Source organism: Patagioenas fasciata, chromosome 8 (genome assembly GCF_037038585.1).
Source record: "Patagioenas fasciata isolate bPatFas1 chromosome 8, bPatFas1.hap1, whole genome shotgun sequence".
Taxonomy (NCBI): domain Eukaryota; kingdom Metazoa; phylum Chordata; class Aves; order Columbiformes; family Columbidae; genus Patagioenas; species Patagioenas fasciata.
Window position 1 is genome coordinate 28,141,181 of NC_092527.1, and position 18,106 is coordinate 28,159,286.

At 59.5% G+C, this 18,106-nt stretch overlaps 1 protein-coding gene across 4 annotated transcripts in view; it reads left to right on the forward strand.

Moving 5' to 3' along the window:
- Window positions 1-17,682, forward strand: part of SLIT1 (slit guidance ligand 1) — a 62,990-nt gene extending 45,308 nt beyond the window's left edge. For 2 of the 4 annotated variants that reach the window (XM_065843235.2, XM_065843237.2), the window contains 32 exons: window positions 70-141; window positions 538-609; window positions 918-1,081; window positions 1,461-1,608; window positions 2,114-2,185; window positions 2,442-2,513; window positions 2,614-2,685; window positions 2,807-2,950; window positions 3,084-3,247; window positions 3,360-3,383; window positions 3,854-3,998; window positions 4,114-4,188; window positions 4,418-4,561; window positions 4,852-4,995; window positions 5,119-5,285; window positions 6,373-6,505; window positions 7,540-7,608; window positions 7,997-8,068; window positions 8,312-8,383; window positions 8,695-8,766; window positions 10,084-10,247; window positions 10,636-10,760; window positions 10,978-11,075; window positions 11,876-12,015; window positions 12,380-12,473; window positions 12,636-12,773; window positions 13,173-13,410; window positions 13,498-13,628; window positions 13,726-13,880; window positions 13,946-14,234; window positions 15,123-15,334; window positions 15,413-16,201. In XM_065843235.2, coding sequence (XP_065699307.1) covers window positions 70-141; window positions 538-609; window positions 918-1,081; window positions 1,461-1,608; window positions 2,114-2,185; window positions 2,442-2,513; window positions 2,614-2,685; window positions 2,807-2,950; window positions 3,084-3,247; window positions 3,360-3,383; window positions 3,854-3,998; window positions 4,114-4,188; window positions 4,418-4,561; window positions 4,852-4,995; window positions 5,119-5,285; window positions 6,373-6,505; window positions 7,540-7,608; window positions 7,997-8,068; window positions 8,312-8,383; window positions 8,695-8,766; window positions 10,084-10,247; window positions 10,636-10,760; window positions 10,978-11,075; window positions 11,876-12,015; window positions 12,380-12,473; window positions 12,636-12,773; window positions 13,173-13,410; window positions 13,498-13,628; window positions 13,726-13,880; window positions 13,946-14,234; window positions 15,123-15,334; window positions 15,413-15,657 — 4,126 coding nt within the window. In that variant the 3' untranslated portion in view covers window positions 15,658-16,201. Of the gene's footprint in view, window positions 1-69; window positions 142-537; window positions 610-917; window positions 1,082-1,460; window positions 1,609-2,113; window positions 2,186-2,441; window positions 2,514-2,613; window positions 2,686-2,806; window positions 2,951-3,083; window positions 3,248-3,359; window positions 3,384-3,853; window positions 3,999-4,113; window positions 4,189-4,417; window positions 4,562-4,851; window positions 4,996-5,118; window positions 5,286-6,372; window positions 6,506-7,539; window positions 7,609-7,996; window positions 8,069-8,311; window positions 8,384-8,694; window positions 8,767-10,083; window positions 10,248-10,635; window positions 10,761-10,977; window positions 11,076-11,875; window positions 12,016-12,379; window positions 12,474-12,635; window positions 12,774-13,172; window positions 13,411-13,497; window positions 13,629-13,725; window positions 13,881-13,945; window positions 14,235-15,122; window positions 15,335-15,412 lie in introns of all 4 variants that reach the window. The other 2 variants (XM_071812060.1, XM_071812061.1) reach the window with 2 other exon arrangements.
- Window positions 17,683-18,106: the final 424 nt, after the last annotated feature.

Sequence of the window (18,106 nt, forward strand, 5' to 3'; positions counted from 1 at the left end):
CATCAGTAGCGACTAGTTTGTCTCCACTTGGGCTATCCCAGCAATGCTCCCTCCATCTTTCTCCCACAGGCAGCTGGACAAGAACCAGATCAGCTGTATCGAAGATGGGGCTTTCCGCGCACTGCGGGGACTGGAGGTCCTGTAAGTGGCTGGGGGCTGGCTGGAGCCTCCAGCCTGCAATCCCCATGTGGGGTTGCGGGTATCCCTGGGTGCTCCTCACTCACCAAGGTGCTGCAGGGGCATCCCCAGCATGCTACCTCTCCCTGGCCCTGAGGAGGGGCTGAGCAGGGGTCTGGTACCACTGTTGTGGAGCTGTGCTCCAGGGCCTGATCCTGACTCTGGGGGAGAAGCCTGGAAAAGGCAGCAAGCCCTACCGGGGGTTTGGGCTGTCCCTATCCCTCATCTTTCCATCTATCCACTCTGTGCCAGGGGGTGGGTGGGTACTGTTGCTTCCAGGGGTCTGATGCCACCAGGACCATCTCATGCTTCCATTTACGGCCTGGCTGCCCTGACCTCCTCCCCTCTGCCTTCCTGCAGGACCCTGAATAACAACAATATCACTTCCATACCTGTGTCCAGCTTCAACCACATGCCCAAGCTGCGGACATTGTGAGTGCCAGGGCAGCAGGGGTGGGAAGGACCCCTGGCCTGGAGTGGGATGTCCCCGGCTCTGCTGCTGGTGGCTCAGCAGTGCCAGGACAGCACCATGGGGAGGGCATGGAGGGGACACCCTTTCAGTGTGTCTGCAAGCACTGCCAAGCAAGGTAGCCTGGGCAACCAGTGCAGAAGCTCTCAGGCTCCTGCATGTCCCCTGCTGTACACCCCCAGCCACTGGGATGAGCCAGGGTGGGGCAGCCAGAGGGCAGGGGGTGGGCAGGAGCCATCCCCTGGCCACCAACTGCCCTGTCCTCCCACAGCCGCCTGCACTCCAACCACCTCTTCTGCGACTGCCACCTGGCCTGGCTCTCGCAGTGGCTGCGCCAGCGTCCCACCATTGGGCTCTTCACCCAGTGTGCTGCTCCAGCTCAGCTCCGTGGCCTCAACGTGGCCGAAGTCCAGAAGAACGAGTTCAGCTGCTCCGGTGAGGGGGATGGGTGAGGCAGTGGATGCCAGGGCAGGGATAAAGGTAGGGTGGACAAAGCCTGTCCCATCGAGGCAGCCCACCTTCACTCACTGCCATGAGCCCCAGTTCAGAGCCTGGCTCAGGATGACACTGTCCATGCAGCAGGGACAACATGGGGACACCCTATCAGTGTGACAAAGGGCACATCAGTCAATGCCCTTGGAGTTGTGTGCCATTTGCATGGGGCTGGGGCGCACAGGGACCTTGTGCACCCACTCAAGGGTGCCACGAGCTGTCCTGGCATGCCAAGCTGTCACCAGGGTCCCTTGTTGGGGTGCTGTTACCCACCCGCCTGGCCCAGCTCTTTGCAACTCCATGCTGGTTGCTTCCCTGGCAGGACAAACGGACTTGGCACGTGCCCAGCTCTGCAGCTTGTCCTCTGGCTCTTGCCCGGCCATGTGCACTTGCAGCAACGGCATCGTGGACTGTCGGGGCAAGGGGCTGACAGCCATCCCTGCTAACCTGCCCGAGACCATGACAGAAATGTGAGTACAGCCCCGCACTGTCCCTGCTGGGTGGCTCGAAGCAATGGGGACATGGGGGCAGGCCCCAGGGCTCAGCCACTGCATAGGGCAGCAGGCCTTCCTTGCCCTTCTCCCACGTTGCCCAGATTTAGCCCTGGATTTAGCTGCATTAAAAATGTAAATAGAGAAATAATCTCCTTAGAGGAATCCAATTATGGTGCAAAGCCCCTGTTGGCTCAGCATGCAAAGCACATAGGAGGCAGCAGGCACCCCCAGACCCAGAGTGCTGAGGCGAAGGAGGTGATCCCCCCACCCCAACCAGCATGGGGACCCCCAAAACATGCCACCACTCCCTGATGGAGAAAGCCCTGAGCACAGGCTGCAAGTTGTCCTTGGGGTGAATGGTGCCACTCCAGTGGGGTAACTTACTGCAAGTCTGGGGGTTTTGCAGCCCTCCAATGCTGTCAATGGGGTGCTGGGGCTCAGCCAACCCTACAGCCCTAATCTCTCCCCCTTCTCTTTGCAGACGCCTGGAGCTCAATGGCATCAAGTCAATTCCCCCAGGTGCCTTCTCCCCCTACAAGAAGCTGCGGAGGATGTAAGTGTGCAGCCCCTATCAGCTCACCCCAAACTCCAGGACGCTTCACCCTGCTGGCCACTGCTGTGAGCCTGTAGCGCCCCACAAGAACAGGCATAGGCCACAGGGGTGACCCACATCGCAGCACTGGGATGGGGTCTTGGGTACTCCCAGCTCTGTATGCCAGGTGCTCGGGTCATCCCATGGACCCAGCAGGAGGATAGGGGTGTGGGCAAGAGAAAAGGGGACCAGGCCACCTTCTCCCTTTGGTTTTCAGAGACCTGAGCAACAACCAGATCTCAGAGATTGCTCCCGATGCCTTCCAGGGACTGCGCTCCCTGAACTCTCTGTAAGTGCCCACACTGGGGTGTGTGGGGTGGATGCTGCACCCCCTGAACTGTGTCCCCCACTGCTCCCCTATCTCTCTCACACCAGCCTTTCTCTCCCAGGGTGCTGTACGGCAACAAGATCACAGACCTCCCCAAGGGTGTCTTTGGGGGACTTTTCGCCCTGCAGCTGCTGTAAGGCGCTGGTGGCTGGGTGGGATGCTCTGTGGGGACATCGGGAAGTGGGGCAGAAGTCCCCAGTGCCCATGGTGCAGTGAAGGGGATCCCCAACCTTACCTCCCTCCCTTCCTGCCAGGCTCCTCAATGCCAACAAGATCAACTGTGTGCGGGCAGACACCTTCCAGGACCTGCAGAACCTGTCGCTGCTCTCACTCTATGACAACAAGATCCAGAGCCTGGCTAAGGGCACCTTCACATCCCTGCGGGCCATCCAGACCCTGTGAGTGCCCATGCCACCTCCAACACCTGGATGGCTGAGTGGTTGGGGGAAAGCATCTCAGCATGCAGCCAGGGTTAGAGCTGGCTGTCACCCGCTGTCCCCAGCGGTGGGTCACCCACTGTCCCCGGCACAGGCACCTGGCACAGAACCCCTTCGTCTGTGACTGCAACCTCAAGTGGCTGGCAGATTTTCTCCGTGCCAACCCCATTGAGACCAGTGGTGCCCGCTGCGCCAGCCCTCGGCGCCTGGCCAACAAGCGCATTGGCCAGATCAAGAGCAAGAAGTTCCGCTGCTCGGGTGAGAGACGTCCCTGTCCCTGCCACAGGCACCCTGCAGCACAGCTGTCCTCAGCCTTGCCCCAGCCTGGTGGCCGTGTGCTCAGGGTGCTGATGTGCTTTTCTCTCTGCAGCCAAAGAGCAGTATTTCATCCCAGGTAAGAGGAAGACCCACATGTACATGTGGGTGTGTGGTACCCTTTGGACCAGGCTGCCTCCATGGGTGGTTGTGCCAGAGCCCCGTGGTCTGGCCCAGCAGGACCACCCTGCACTGCCCATCATTTCTGGTTGCTGAGTTCCCAGGTGCTGCGATAACAAAGCGCTGGGTACCAGGGTGTGTTGCAGTTATCTCCCATTGTGCCATTACCTGGATGAGCACAGGGGCATCCCCAGGGTCCAGCTCTGGCTGCAAAAGGGGAGAGGGTGGTGGACAGCACAGCATTCCACTTACTCAGGATAAATATCCCTGTAGAAAAGCTGCTTTGGGCATGGAGAGTAATAATATGTGCTCAGTGACTGGGATGAGGGGAGCTGGGGAGGAGATGGAGCCCAGCTGGGGTTGTGGGAGGATCAGAGGAGGGGAGGGCAGCTGCCCATGGGAGCCCACGCTGCCCTCACTGGCATGCAGGGACAGAGGATTACCAGTTGAACAGCGAGTGCAACAGCGACGTGATCTGCCCCCCGAAGTGCCGCTGCGAATCTGGTGTGGTCGAGTGCTCCAACCTGAAGCTCACCAAGATCCCAGAACGCATCCCACAGTCCACAGCTGAGCTGTAAGAACCTCCTCCTCCTCCCTTCTGCAACCAGAGCATTGTCAGTGCGGGGCTGGGTTTGTGACAGGCCGTTCACAGCTATCTCCTGAGCTCTTTTCCCTGCTACCTATGCCAGGCGCCTGAACAACAATGAAATTACCATCCTGGAAGCTACCGGTATCTTCAAGAAACTCCCACATCTGAAGAAAATGTGAGTATTGGGCAGGCACAGACCTGTTAGGAATGTCCAGGAGCTCGGAAGGCACGTGGGGGTCCTGATGCCAGGGCAGCCTGGGTGTGAAACTGGGGCCATGTCCTGACACAAGGGTTCCCCAAGGGACTGGGCATCACGGGTTATTTGGTGGGACCTGGGGGAGGCGGGGTTCAGGATGAGGTCGGGGCAGAGCCCCCCATCCCAGCCTCCTTTCCCCTCTCTGCAGCAACCTCAGCAACAACAAAGTGTCAGAGATCGAGGACGGGGCATTTGAGGGAGCATCCTCTGTCAGTGAGCTGCACCTCACCGTCAATCAGCTGGAGTCAGTGCGGAGCGGCATGTTCAGGGGCCTGGACGGGCTGAGGACCCTGTGAGTTCCCCCTCCACCATGGGCACAGGGACAGGGACATCCCTGCTCCTCGGTCCCTTGTGCTGCCAGGCTGGTGCTGTCTGCATCACTATGGGGCCTGCTCAGGAGTGCATTACCCATCTGCTGGCCGTATCCAGAGCTGGGGGACAGGTTTTTACTGCTCAGGGACTGACTCAGGCTCATCCTGCTGCCCGGCAGCGAGGTGGGCACAGCCTGGGCACTGCTGAGGTGCATTTCCTCCACGGTACCCACCTGGCTCGTTAGAAGCCCTCATCCCCTTCCCTCTGCAGGATGCTGAGGAACAACCGCATCAGCTGCATCCACAACGATAGCTTCACGGGGCTGCGCAACGTCCGCCTGCTCTCCCTGTACGACAACCAGATTAGCACCATTACACCGGGTGCCTTTGACACGCTGCAGTCCCTCTCCACGCTGTATGTCTCAGGGCCCTGAGGGAAGATGCTCCCTGGCTGTCCCCATTGCACTGAGGAGCTGCAGGGAGTCCCTTTGCCTGGGGGCTGCTCAAATGATGCCCTTGAATTCCCTCCCATGTGCAGGAACCTGCTTGCCAACCCCTTCAACTGCAACTGCCAGCTGGCCTGGCTGGGGGACTGGCTGCGCAAGAGGAAGATTGTGACGGGAAACCCACGGTGCCAAAACCCTGACTTCCTTCGGCAGATCCCACTCCAGGACGTGGCTTTCCCCGACTTCAGGTGTGAGGAAGGTAACTCACGGGCCCTGCGATGCTGAGGGTGAGGGGAGACCAGGCTGTTCCTCCCAGGCTGGTACTGCGCTCCCTGTCCTGGCACCATCCCTGCTCCTGGGGTGTTCGGCAGTGTCCCACAGCAAGCCAGTAGCTCAGGGGGTCCCTGAGCCCATTGGCATCCTCCCCTAATGATGCACAAGTTTCTCTTCCTGGTACACAGCCCCTAGGGCTGCACTCAAATACCCACGAGCTGCTCTGAAGCTGGTGGAGGATTTTGCACCCACTGTACCGTGTGGCCTTTGTACGTGGGCAGGTCCATGCTGGCAAATGCTGTGCCCTGGGTGCTGTCAAGAGCCGATGAGAAGGCAAAACCCACCAGGATTCATCCTGTTCCTTCTCTTCCCAGCTCCACACACGCACCAGAGCTGGGCAGACGGAGCAGGCGGGGAGTGTGCATGTTGGAGAGAAAAGCCTCTTTAAAAATATTTTAAATTTAGAACAGCTTTTGAGCCCTCTGGAAAATATTTACAAACAAATCATCATTTCTTCTGCTTTCCCTCTTCCACCACGTCAAAGACTGAAGGGTTGCATCCTGCGCCTTTCCTGACGGTGCGAGATAACATACGGTCGTCCCAGGGACGCCTCTCCTGCAGGAGCCCAGCGCCGCGGCAGGGAGAGGGGAGCAACGCTGGCTCCTCCGTCTGCTCAGTGCAGGCATTTCTCCCTCTGGCTCGTGTCTGAGACATGAGTGAAGGAGAATATTTCAGGAGGATTTGCGGGTCTGAGCCCCTTCTTCCACACTGTCCTCTCTGCTGTCCCTGGGACTGCATTTTTACTTCAAAATGGTGAAAATCAGAGCAGCCTTGAGCCGGCTGGTTGCATCCATCCTGGTGGGGCAAGCAGTTTCTGGGTGCAGGAGCCATTCTTGCGCTGCTCTCAGCTGGACTGTGGCTGTTGCCCACAAGCAGGCTGCCTCCAGCACCCTGCTCTGGGTGCAAAAGGAGATGGGGTGCATGGCAGGTGGGCACAAGGCATTGAGCCCAGGCACAGATGGTGCCCGAGAGCTGGGTCCCGGTGACTTTGTGACTCTCTGTGCCCGGTGCAGGTCAGGAGGAGACCAGCTGCATCCCCCGGCCCCAGTGCCCGCAGGAGTGCACCTGCCTCGACACCGTTGTCCGCTGCAGCAACAAACACCTCAAGGCCCTGCCAAAGGGGATCCCCAAGAACGTCACAGAGCTGTGAGTGGTGGGCGAGTGCCCAGGATCTCCCCTCAACTGCCAGCGACTTCGCAGCTCTAGGCTGTGGGGTTGCAGGTGTCAGGGCAGAGATGCTCTGTCCTACACACGCATCCCAGCCCCAGCCCAGTAATGGAAGCAGGACCCCCACCCAGCCATGGGACCCTCTCCAGCCCTGACCCCAGCAAGGGACTCAGCAAGAGCCTTTCTTCTGACTCTGGGCTGCCAAGAGTGATGTGCAAGGGGTGTCATCACAGCAGCTGGGTCCCTGCTCTTTGGCCCTTGGGAGGGCACAGTGCAGACACCCCCTGCAGCTGCAGTCCCCACCAGCCTGCCATCAGTGACAGGGCCACCCTGCCACTGCCATCTCCCCAGCCCCTCTTGCCATTACTTCTCACCACAGCAGTGGGGATGCTCTGGGCAGACCCAGCTCTAAGCACATGGGATGTAGTTTGCGTGGGCTCAGCCACCCGTCACTGTGGGTGTCAGGGAGATACCCCAGCAGCCGTGCCAGGTCTGGATGCGTGGGCGCTGTGACGCCCTTCACGGCAAAAGGGGCTCTGCACCTGTCTAGGATGGGAGATGGCAGCACATTCTGTGCAGGGGGTGTCAGCACTGGCCATGCACCTACATATGTGAACCACCCCCTCATACCCCTCTGCTGTCTCGCACACCCCTCTGCATCCTGTGCTCTCTCTCACACATGCCTTGGGAATGGTTACAGCTGCCCACGTTCACACTGGATGTGCAAATACAGCACATGGCTGGCTGTGCTCACACACGCAGGCTGCTGGGAGACTGTCCCCGGGGACCCACACACAGAGCCCCTGGGTGTTGCTAATGCATGCCAGCTCCCACAGCAGCCTGGGGGTCCCCCAAGAGCCCCATGGGCCCTGAGTGCCAGGAAGGATGTGATGCTGGAGATGCTCCTCACAGACTGAAGTCCATAGGGGTGTCTGTGCAGGAGAAATGGGAGAGTGGAGGGAGGAACCTCCTGCTTCTCAGTCACCTTGATGTATTTTCATTCTCCCTTGCAGCTACCTGGATGGAAACCAGTTTACTCAGGTCCCAGGGCAGCTCTCCACCTTCAAGTACCTGCAGCTTGTGTAAGTAGGAGGGAGCAGGAGCCCAGGCAGCCAGTCCTGCTACTGGGACCTGTGGGTGAGAACAGAGGCTGCCCCTGTGGTGTATGATCCCAAAAAGGGGCCTGGTGGTGTGCAAGGACCCCCAACATCCCTCTCTGTCCCTCCTCCACACCAGTACACAGCTGGCTGGCAGTGATGCTTAGCCCCTGGGTGCTCTCAGCCTCTGCTGGTGCTGAGCATAGAACCGAGGGGTGACAGTGGTATTGCTACCATCACCCTGTGTGACAGCCCTGCTGGTCCCTTGGTGCCATGCTGCTGTTAGTGCCCCATTGCAGCTGAGCGGGTAGAGAAGCAGTGAGGTGGGAAAAGGGCCTGGCTGGCTCCAATCCCTGGGGTTTCTGTTTTCCAGCGATCTGAGCAACAACAAGATCAGCTCCCTAAGCAACTCCTCCTTCACCAACATGAGCCAGCTCACCACCCTGTAAGTGTGGTCCCTGTGGCATGCCATACCAGGCTGCCATGTGTCTGAGCTGCAGGGTGTTGTTCCTAAGGGTCCCCAAAGACCAGGGGTGCTGGGGACATCAGGGTCTCCCCTCCCCACTTATGGTGAAGCTGTGGTTGGAGCTGGAGGTGATGTGGGGTGGTGGGGTTGGTTGGGGGGATGTGCAGTGATGCCTGTGGCATTGCTGCCGGTGCTGTGTTTCCTCCTGCTTCCCTTCTGCAGGATCCTCAGCTACAACTCCCTGCAGTGCATCCCTCCTCTGGCCTTCGAGGGCCTCCGCTCCCTCCGGCTGCTGTAAGTACCTGCCTGTAGCCCTACTCCCAACCCTGCTCATCCCCTTCTCTGCTGCTGCCTATATCCTCATGTCCCGTGTGCCTGCTTGGAGTGGGGTGCAAGCAGGCAGACAGGGTACAGGCTGCAGGAGGAGCAAGGGGAGATGCATCAGCCTCTTGGAGCTGATGGTGCATTTGCACCAGTGACAGTGCGGTGGGCTCCAGCTCTGTCACCCACGCCTGCATCCATGGGGTGGGTGCAGCCCAGCTGGCCATAGCCCTTGCTGCCCAACTTGGAGCTACAGGGATTGCAGGACCCTCTGTTCTCTGCAGGTCTCTCCATGGCAATGACATCTCCAGCCTCCCTGAGGGCATATTCGCAGATGTCACCTCCCTGTCCCACCTGTGAGTATCTCCTGCTGTGCAGGCTCAGGAAACCTTTAAAAACCACATGACTGAGCTCAGCTTCTCTGGGACCTGAGCAACCTCCTCTCCTCTTCTCTGGGCTGGTACTTGGAACAGTGTTTGTGGGGTAGTGTTGTGCCTGCCCTCCTTGTGTCCAGCTCTCAGGTCTGGGTGTGTACCTGAGCCACCCAGTGCTGCTGGGATGGCCCTGTGGTCCTTGCTGGAGGTGGTGTGGCATCTCCCACACCCCACCAGGTCCCTGGGGTCCCCTAGCACAAAGGTCAAGCCATGCACAGTGTTGGCATGGCCATGGATTGGCAGGAGCTGTTCTGACCAATGCCAGTGTGTCGTTAGCCTCCTGCCAGGGTGCTTCCCTGCAGCAGCTCCCCCAAATCTGTCATCAAGCATCCTCCTGATGGTGGAGGTGTTTCAGCCCCTCTCTGAGGGAGCCTAGACCCCAGGAGCACAGTCCCGTACCCAGGGCAGAAATTCAGCAGACTTTTCAGTCCATTCCCTGTTCCTGCTAAGCCATTCCCACCTGCCTGCTGGTAGCCAGTCCTGCTCCTGGCATCCTAGGGGTCTCAGGCTGTTCCTCCAGCATCTTGATTTCCAGTCTTGGCTTCTCTACGTGTTTGGGAGCAGCACTATTTGGTCTGGTCTTCTCTGTCTCTTCACCAATTTCCCTTGCTGGAGCACAGTGTTGCCTTTGCTGCTGCCAGCCAGTGCTGCCAGTTCCCGCAGGGCTGAGCTGTGTCACCAGCCGGCGCTGTTGGTGCAGTAGGACCAGCTTTGTCATCCCCAGTGGATCTGCTGTTCCTGCTGCCTGCCTTCTGGGCTGCTGTCTCCTTCCTTCGTCACAGGCGTCGGTCACGCCAGCCCTTCATCCCTGCTGACCTTCGCAGTGCTGGAGGATGCAAAGAGGGATCCAGCCCCTCAGCCTCCCACCTCATCTGCTGCTCCCTGCCCCGCTCTGCCGTGGAGCAGAGCAGCCCTCCCTCCTCCTCCTCTCTTAGAGCAATTACTTGCTGTCTCCCAATGCTGTCCCCATGAGCTCCAGCCATGACCTTCTGGTTGTTCTCAGCAGCCCGTTCCCATGTTGCTGCTCTGCAGGATTGTGTGGCAGAGCCCAGGCTGGCCCCACAGCTCCTGTACAACAGTCCTATTGTTTCTGTTTTCTCTGTTTGGTCTGGAAATACAGAAACACTGGGTTCACCCCTCATGTGGCAGCCCAGCCAAGTGACCAAGTCCTATTGCGTACCAAGGTCTGCAAACCCAGACAGGGCAGCAGGTGTAGTTTTGCTCTTTCTTCCCCTGTAGAGCCATCGGGGCCAACCCCCTGTACTGCAGCTGCAACCTGCGCTGGCTCTCCAGCTGGGTCAAGACAGGGTACAAGGAGCCAGGCATTGCCCGCTGCGCTGGGCCCCCTGACATGGAAGGCAAGCTGCTGCTCACCACCCCCGCCAAGAAGTTTGAGTGCCAAGGTGAGAGGCGCCTGTGCCATCTGTCTGGCCATCCGTGTGCTCCTCAGGCAGGGCAGCAGGTGTCATGGGGAAACAGGTTGCCTCCTGCCCCGTGGCCAGCAGAGAGATGCTCTGTGAGTCTGGAAGACTCCAGCATTTCATCTGTTGAGCTGCCTTGTGGAAAATGGGGACTGGGACGCTTCTGTCCCCTTACCTGACTGGTGGCATGTCCCTCATGACCAAGTGGAGCATGTGCCTGTCCCATTGCCTGGCACACAGCCCCTCAGCAGGGCAGGCTCTGCTCCCAAACACTGCTGAGGCTCTGCCCCCTGTGTTTGTATCCACAAATGGACACTTCCCCATCACTCCCCGCACACTGGTGATCATCTCCTCACCTCCTGTCCTGCAGGCCCACCGGCCCTGAGTATCCAGGCAAAGTGCAACCCATGCCTCTCCAGCCCCTGTCAGAACCAGGGCACCTGCCAAAACGACTCCCTCGGCTCCTACCGCTGTGCCTGCCCCAGTGGCTACAAGGTACCCTGGTTCCAGGGGTTCCCAGTGTGGGAGGACCTGTCCCTGCAGAGGGGAAAGGGGCAGTGTGGGGGCTCTGCCATGCCCCAGGGCTCACTACCTGCAGGACCATTCCCCCCTCCCTGCACACCTCAGTGCCCTGCTGAGTGGGACAGGGCAGGGGGAGCAGGACACGGTGCTGTGGCACCCTCCTCGCTCCCACATCTCCCTCTATCCCCAGGGCAGGGACTGCGAGGTGGCACTCAGTGGCTGCTCCTCCAACCCCTGTGCCAATGGGGGAACCTGCCAGCCCCAGGAGGGGGAAGGACTTGGGTTCAGGTGAGTACTGGATGGGGACCCATGAAAGACGGGTGTTTGGGCAGTGGCACGGAGCCCTGGCATCCCACGGAGATATAGTCTGATGCTTCCTTCCCCACCCATGTGCTCCCTTGGGTGTATAGCTGGGATGTTGCATACATGCAGCAGCTCCAGCCCGTGCTGCCTGCTCCCTGCAACCCTGTCTCCAGCTCCTACCAGCAAACACCAGCAGGTAGGAGCACTGGCTCTGCTTCCCCATGCCTCCAAGTCTTGCAGGCTCCTGTGCTGAGGGCAGGGGACAGAGAGGGTCCCAGTGCCACAGGAGGTGTGGGGAGGCAGAGGGCAATGGCAATTTGGGCTGGGTCCAGCTGTCACAGCAGGGCTGACTGTGCAGGACAAGGCAGAATGCAGTCCTGGGGCTGCTGCTGCTCCCTGCGGGGCTGCTGTGCCCCCATGCAACCCTTTATACCCTGAATGCTTCAGCCCTTTCTGAGAACCAGGGTCCAATTACTGGCTGAAAATAGACAGGAGGCTGGGGGCGAGGATGTGGGCTGCACAGCTGCCTGGACCCCTGGGCCGAGTGGCCTCTCAGCCTGTTGTCGTGGCAACTCAGCATCCTCACTGTGTGCTCTGTGTGGGGCTGCGCGCTGCCACTCTCCTCTGCACCGGGTGTTTGGCAGGGGGGCACCAAAGCCTGCTTGCCAGAGCCTCTTGGCATGCCTGTGTGCTTCTTGCTAAGGTCTTGTGTTGGCATTTTGGGGAGGATCACCCCAAAACGCTCTATTTCCCACCCCCTGACGCTGCCCCATGCCCTGCGGCAGGTGCCTATGCCCGGTGGGCTTCGAGGGCCCGAACTGCCACACTACCAGCGACCCCTGCAGGGAACACAGCTGTGAGAACGGGGGCTCCTGCATGCCCGGTGCCACCAACTACACCTGCCTGTGCCCTGCCCGCTACACAGGTAGGGGGCTACACACCTGCCTGACAGGGGGATGCACCCAGTGCTTCTCTCTTCCCACTGATGAATGCTAATAGCTTCTCTGCCTGCTGTCCCAGTGCCCATCACCACAGCCTCTGGGGCCAGCCACCTGAAGTTTGGGTACACCTGGCTGAGTCCCCATCCCCTGGGGTACCCTCACTACCTGGCTGGGGCAAGAGCTGCCTCCGGCAGAGCCCTACACCCATGGCAGTGTGAGCCCTGGGCTCCACAGCTCCCTGCCTTGAGCTGAGCCCCGGGGGCTTCCCGTGCCCCATGGGGGCCAGGGCTGTCCCTCCAGTCCCAGAGCTGATGGGCACACCCTGGCACCCCCTCGTCTGCCCTGCAGGGGATTTCTGTGAGCAGCCACCGGATTTCTGCTCAGCTGAGCTCAGCCCATGCCAGCATGGCTCCACCTGCATCTCCACCAGCCAGGGCCCCAGGTGAGAACTCCTCCCCACACTGCTTTCTCCCAGCTGCGTGGTGGGGAAGATTAGCTCTGGGGGGGCTGCAGGTTATGGGCTGGCAAGGGTCATGGGGAGGGTGACACCAGGAGGGAGAGGTGGGAAGGGAAGAGGCGGCTGTGACCCTCTCACCTGCCCCAGGTGTGAATGTGCGCCTGGCTATGTGGGGAGCAACTGCAGCGAGGACTTCGACGACTGCCAGGACCACCGGTGCCAGAATAACGCTCGCTGCCTGGATGAGGTGAACGGCTACTCCTGCCTCTGCACTGAGGGCTACAGGTACTGCCAGGGAGATGGCGGATGCTCTGAGAGGATAATAGGGATGGTTACATGTCACTGAGCAGGAGGGACCAGCCCTGGCTACCACATCCATGCATGCATCCATCCATCCATCCATCCATCCATCCATCCATCCATCCATCCATCCATCCATCCAGTGCAAGAGGAGGGAGTGGGGCTAGGGGTGTATGTCCTCATGAGTAAAGGCTGAAGGGAGCCAGCATCACTGGGGAGAGACCCCAGGACAGGACTCAGCATCCAGGCATCCTTCTGACACCACTGGCTGGAGAGTGTCCCTGGGGATCCCAAAGCGGAGTGCTATCAGAGCCCCATGGGGCAGTGGGCAGCAGGTAGGGTGCCATCCCACCCCTGTGCCCCACAACACCCTTGACCCTGCAGTGGCCAGCTCTGCGAGATGCCACCCCGTGCCACCGGCCAGCCTGGTCTCTGTGAGCGAGCTGAGTGCCAGAATGGGGCCCCATGTGTGGAGCGGGGCACCCGTGCCCTCTGCCAGTGCCTACCTGGCTTTGGTGGCCCCAAGTGTGAGAAGCTGCTGAGTGTCAACTTTGTGGACCGTGACACGTACCTGCAGTTCACTGACCTGCAGGACTGGCCTCGGGCCAACATCACGCTGCAGGTGAGTGGTGGGGGGTGGGGGGCCATTTGGGGATGGCATCAGGGGTGCAGCCCCAGGGATTTGTGCTCCCTCTTCTCCCCCTACCAGGTCTCCACAGCTGAAGGCAATGGCATCCTGCTTTACAATGGCGACAGTGACCACATGGCTGTGGAGCTGTACCAGGGTCATGTCAGAGTCAGCTATGACCCCAGCACTCACCCCAGCTCGGCCATATACAGGTACCTGCCACCCCTTCCCTGCTCACTGGGGACTGCCACCCCCATCGTATGGGCTTGGGGGTGGTCCTCAGCCCTCCTCACCAGCCCTCCTCACCAGCACCGAGACCATCAATGATGGGCAGTTCCACACTGTGGAGCTCGTGACCTTTGACCAGATGGTGAACCTCTCCATCGATGGTGGCAGCCCCATGACCATGGACAACTCGGGCAAGCACTACACGCTGAACAGCGAGGCCCCTCTCTATGTGGGAGGTAGGAGAGAGGTGGGGGGGCTGGTGGGTGGCAGCCAGGCATGCTGACAGCCCTGTTCTCCCCAGGGATGCCTGTGGATGTCAACTCAGCTGCCTTCCGCCTCTGGCAGCTCCTCAATGGCACCAGCTTCCATGGCTGCATCCGCAACCTCTACATCAACAACGAGCTGCAGGACTTCACCAAGACGCGGATGACGCCCGGGGTGGTGCCAGGCTGCGAGCCCTGCCGCAAGCTCTACTGCCTGCACGGCATTTGCCAGCCTGCCGGCGCCCAGGGCCCCGTCTGCCATTGCGAGCCCGGCTGGGATGGGCCCCACTGTGACCAGCCCCGTGGGGGCCCCTGCCAGGGGCACAAGTGAGTGTCCCCATATTTCTGCCACACAGCAATTGCCCTGCCCGCCCCTCCCATTGTCTGTCCGGCCATGCCGTGGCGGTGCTGTGCCGTGGTGGTTGCGCTGTGCTGTGGTGGTGTCATGCTGTGCCACTAGCACAGTCGTGTCGGGGTTGCACTGTGCCCGTGGTGCTGTGCCAGAGCCACGCCAGCACTGTGGCTGTGCTGTGCCACCATGGCTGTGTTGTCCCCAAGCCAGGGTTCTTTCTGCCTGGTGTGCATGCATGTAAGCCAAATTTAGCACATGGAGGCGAGATATTGCTTATTACAGAGTTGTGCAAGTCTGGATGCTGGAGTAAAGCGAGCACACCAGAAAGAAAAGTAACAACTATTATATACGAAATCTTATCACTACACTCACACACTCAGGGCAGTCCTAAAGACCCAATTGTTTACATATTTGCATATTGGTTACATAGTCATTTTAGCGTATAATGAGCAATGTTCAGCTCAAGGACATTTTATCCAACAGTCTTGACATATATGTTAAAACAAGACTCAAATAATTGTATGGGCTCCAGAATTTCTAAAGCTGCAAAGGTCAGTGGTCTGTGTAGTTTCTGATCCGTTGTTTTCCAAGTCACTCTTATCTTCATTAGAGGAGCAGACTAACCTAAAACTGAGAGGATTTACATATCTTTAGGTTAGCAACTGCCAACAGGGTTCATTCTTTTAAGTGGTAGTGACTAGAGGTTTGCCATAGCAGTGCCGTACTGTGGCAGTGCCATGTCCTTCCCTGTGCAATGCTGTGCTGGCGCCACGCTGGTGCTGAGCCACGCCATACTCTGTGCTGGTGGGCCATGTGTGTTGTTGCCATGCTGGTGTGTGCCTGACAGTGCTGGGTGCCCACAGGTGTGTGCATGGGCTGTGCCTGCCCCTCGACGCCCTCTCCTACAGCTGCCAGTGCCACGATGGCTACCAGGGTGCCCTCTGCAACCAGCCTGCTGAGCCGCCTGACCCCTGTCACCACTGGCCCTGCGTCCATGGCCACTGCCGTCTCGCCCCAGGGGGCCAACCCACCTGCGAGTGCCACAGCGGATACACCGGAGCCCTCTGTGACCAAGGTGGGTGCGGGCGAGGTGGGTGCTCAGGGGGAGCAGCCCCACACTGGGACAACGAGGCTGAGCATTGCTGTCCCACAGAGCCCGAGTGTCATGGGGAGCCGGTGCGGGACTACCACCAGGTGCAGCGGGGCTATGCCATCTGCCAGACGACACGGCCGGTTGCCTGGGTGGAATGCCGGGGGGCCTGCGGCAGCCCTGGAACTGGCTGCTGCACTGGGCTGCGGCTCCGGCGCAGGAAATACGCCTTCGAGTGCAGCAACGGCTCAACCTTTGTGGAGGAGGTGGAGAAGCCCAGCAAGTGCGGCTGCAGCCAGTGCCTGTGAGCGGTCACTGGCCCTGGAGAGCTTGGGGGCTGGTGAGGAGCACCCCCAGAGCCAAGGACTTTGCTTTACCCTACAGCTGTGGTGCTACTGTCCGGGTGTTCCCGAACAGCATCTGCATCGGGGAAGCCTGGCGGAGGGTAGAGCTGTTGCATCTAGAGGTTTGGGGAAAAAAACAAACAAACAAAAAAACAGAAACAAAGCAAATGTGTAGATAGAGGATTTTTAAGAACTGCAGCTGCACAGATGTGTGGATATGAGGTGGGCGCTCTGCCCAGCTGCTCCCTGCCTGCTCCCTGCAGCACTCTGCCTTTCTCTGGCACAGCCCTGCAGCCACGGAGGGCAGTGCCTGTGTTCCTCTGTGTGTCCCCTCCCCAGCAGTCCCATTCCTTGTGTCCATCCAGGTGAGCTGGGGGCTTTTCCAACCCCTGAGGCTGGAGCAGAGGGACCTGAAGACCTGAGGTGGCAGAGCCTCACAGACTGTGGCAAGCTGGGGCTGGCAGAGGCCTCCGTGGTGCAGCTGGTGTCCCGTGGTTCCAGCAAGCCCAAAGACTGACTCCCTGCAACAAGCAGCTCCCCAGTGCCCTGGCTGGGGTGCTGGAGCCCAGAGTGCCCTAAATAATGTCACCAGCTCCACAGCTGCAGCCTGACCCACTGGTGGCACTTCTGAGCTGTGCTCACTGGCTGGGCTCTGAGTTGTACTGGACACAGCTCCAGACACCACAGTGACATCAGGGTCATGTTGGGTGGAGCGGGACCAGGCTGGTCTCAGGCATGCTGAGCAAGGGTGCAGGCACTGGGGCACATGTATCGGGGGGGGAGGGGGGGGTAGTCCCAGCACTACACCTGCCCTGTTCCATGAGGTCCAGCACTGTGCTATTTATTTGGAGGGGGCCTCAAATGCTGCAGGACAGGCGGGTGGCTCTGCTCAGAGCTGGGAGCTGCATGGGAACCCCTTTCCTCCAGGCTTGACCCTGGGGGGGCTCTGCAGCTGGGTTCTCCAAGTTCCACTGGCCCAGCCAGCCGGGGCAGGAGGCTGCTGGGACAGCCAGGGTGTGGGTTTGCTGTGACCATCACCAGGGCGTCAGCCTTGTGGGTGCCAGGGCCTGTTTGAAGATGCTGAGGATGCCCAAGCCTGCAAGCCTGGAGCTGACACTGCTGCCAGGGCAGGTACCATCAGCTCCTGGACTTGGTGTGGGTGCCCAGGCAGCCCCCTCAGAGCTTGCCGTGGCTGCACAGGAGCAGGGGCAGAAGGAAGAGCTCGTGCCAGGGAACCGCACACACCTGACCTCCACAGCATCACTTCGATGCCCGTGGGCACCAAGGATGGTGGAGGCCCGACCTGGGATACTACGCGCAGCTGGAGAATGTGTCACCACATCACCCAGGTGGACCAACTCACCCCAGGACAGCAACCCCAGGTCCCTCCATCTCACCATTCCAGCGCATCGGTTTCTGGTCTGCACTGCCAGCTGTGGCTGGGCTCCGGGCATCTCTGCCGGGTGCACCTGGCTCCGTGGGTGCCATCGCCATCCCTGCTCTCCACCGGCACCCAGAACATTACCACCACCACAGGAATGTGTTTCTGCCACAAATGTCCTCTCCACGGGAGCCCCCTCTGCCGCACAGAGTAGCTGGGATGTGTCTCTTTTTACCCGTGGCCTGGCCAAGGCTTGATTGTGTTGTGTTTCTGTTCTTGCTGTAAGCTAACCGCTAAAGTATCTCTTTATACAGAATACTTACAGATTCTAATATATATTTGTATTTCATTTTGTTATAGTATTTTTATATGTTCGGGGTCAACAAATGATGTTTTCTTTTTGTTTACAGATGCTACTGGGCAGGAAAATGACAGTGGCTTTGTTTGGCCCGTGGGGTTTGTGTGTGTCACTGTTGAAGACGCTGGTTTGTACTAGGCTGGTGAGGGAGGTACTGAGCATCCTTCCGCTGGCAGAGGCTGTATTGTTTTAGGAGATGTTTGGTATTGTCTATGTTGTCTTCCATGTGAACATGACATTTATTCAGTCAGAGGCTTGGCCTCTTCTCTTTCCTGGAGGGGAGAAGGGGGCAGCTGGTGCTCAGGAGCTGCTGGGGTGATGATACTTGGTCTTACCACGGGTGTTGACCTGTTACTCTTGGAGCAGCCCCAGTCACCTCTTCTGGCCAGAACATCGCTCACACGGTGCAGGGACGTGCAGTCCCGGGGTTAAGGGCTCATCTCCCAGGAAAGCCGGGGTTATCTCTGCACCACCTTGCAGAAGGAACCATCGCTGCCTGGGGCGTGCATGGGGCAGCGTGAGAAGGCAAAGGGCCCAGGTGTCCCTGGTGGGGATGGGATGGCTGAGGGGGAAACGGGACACCCGTAACTCTTTGGGAGTGGGAGAGGGGACCTGGGTAGCATGAAAGGATTGCACCTTTTGTGCCACAGAAGGTGGCACCACCAGCTCAGGTG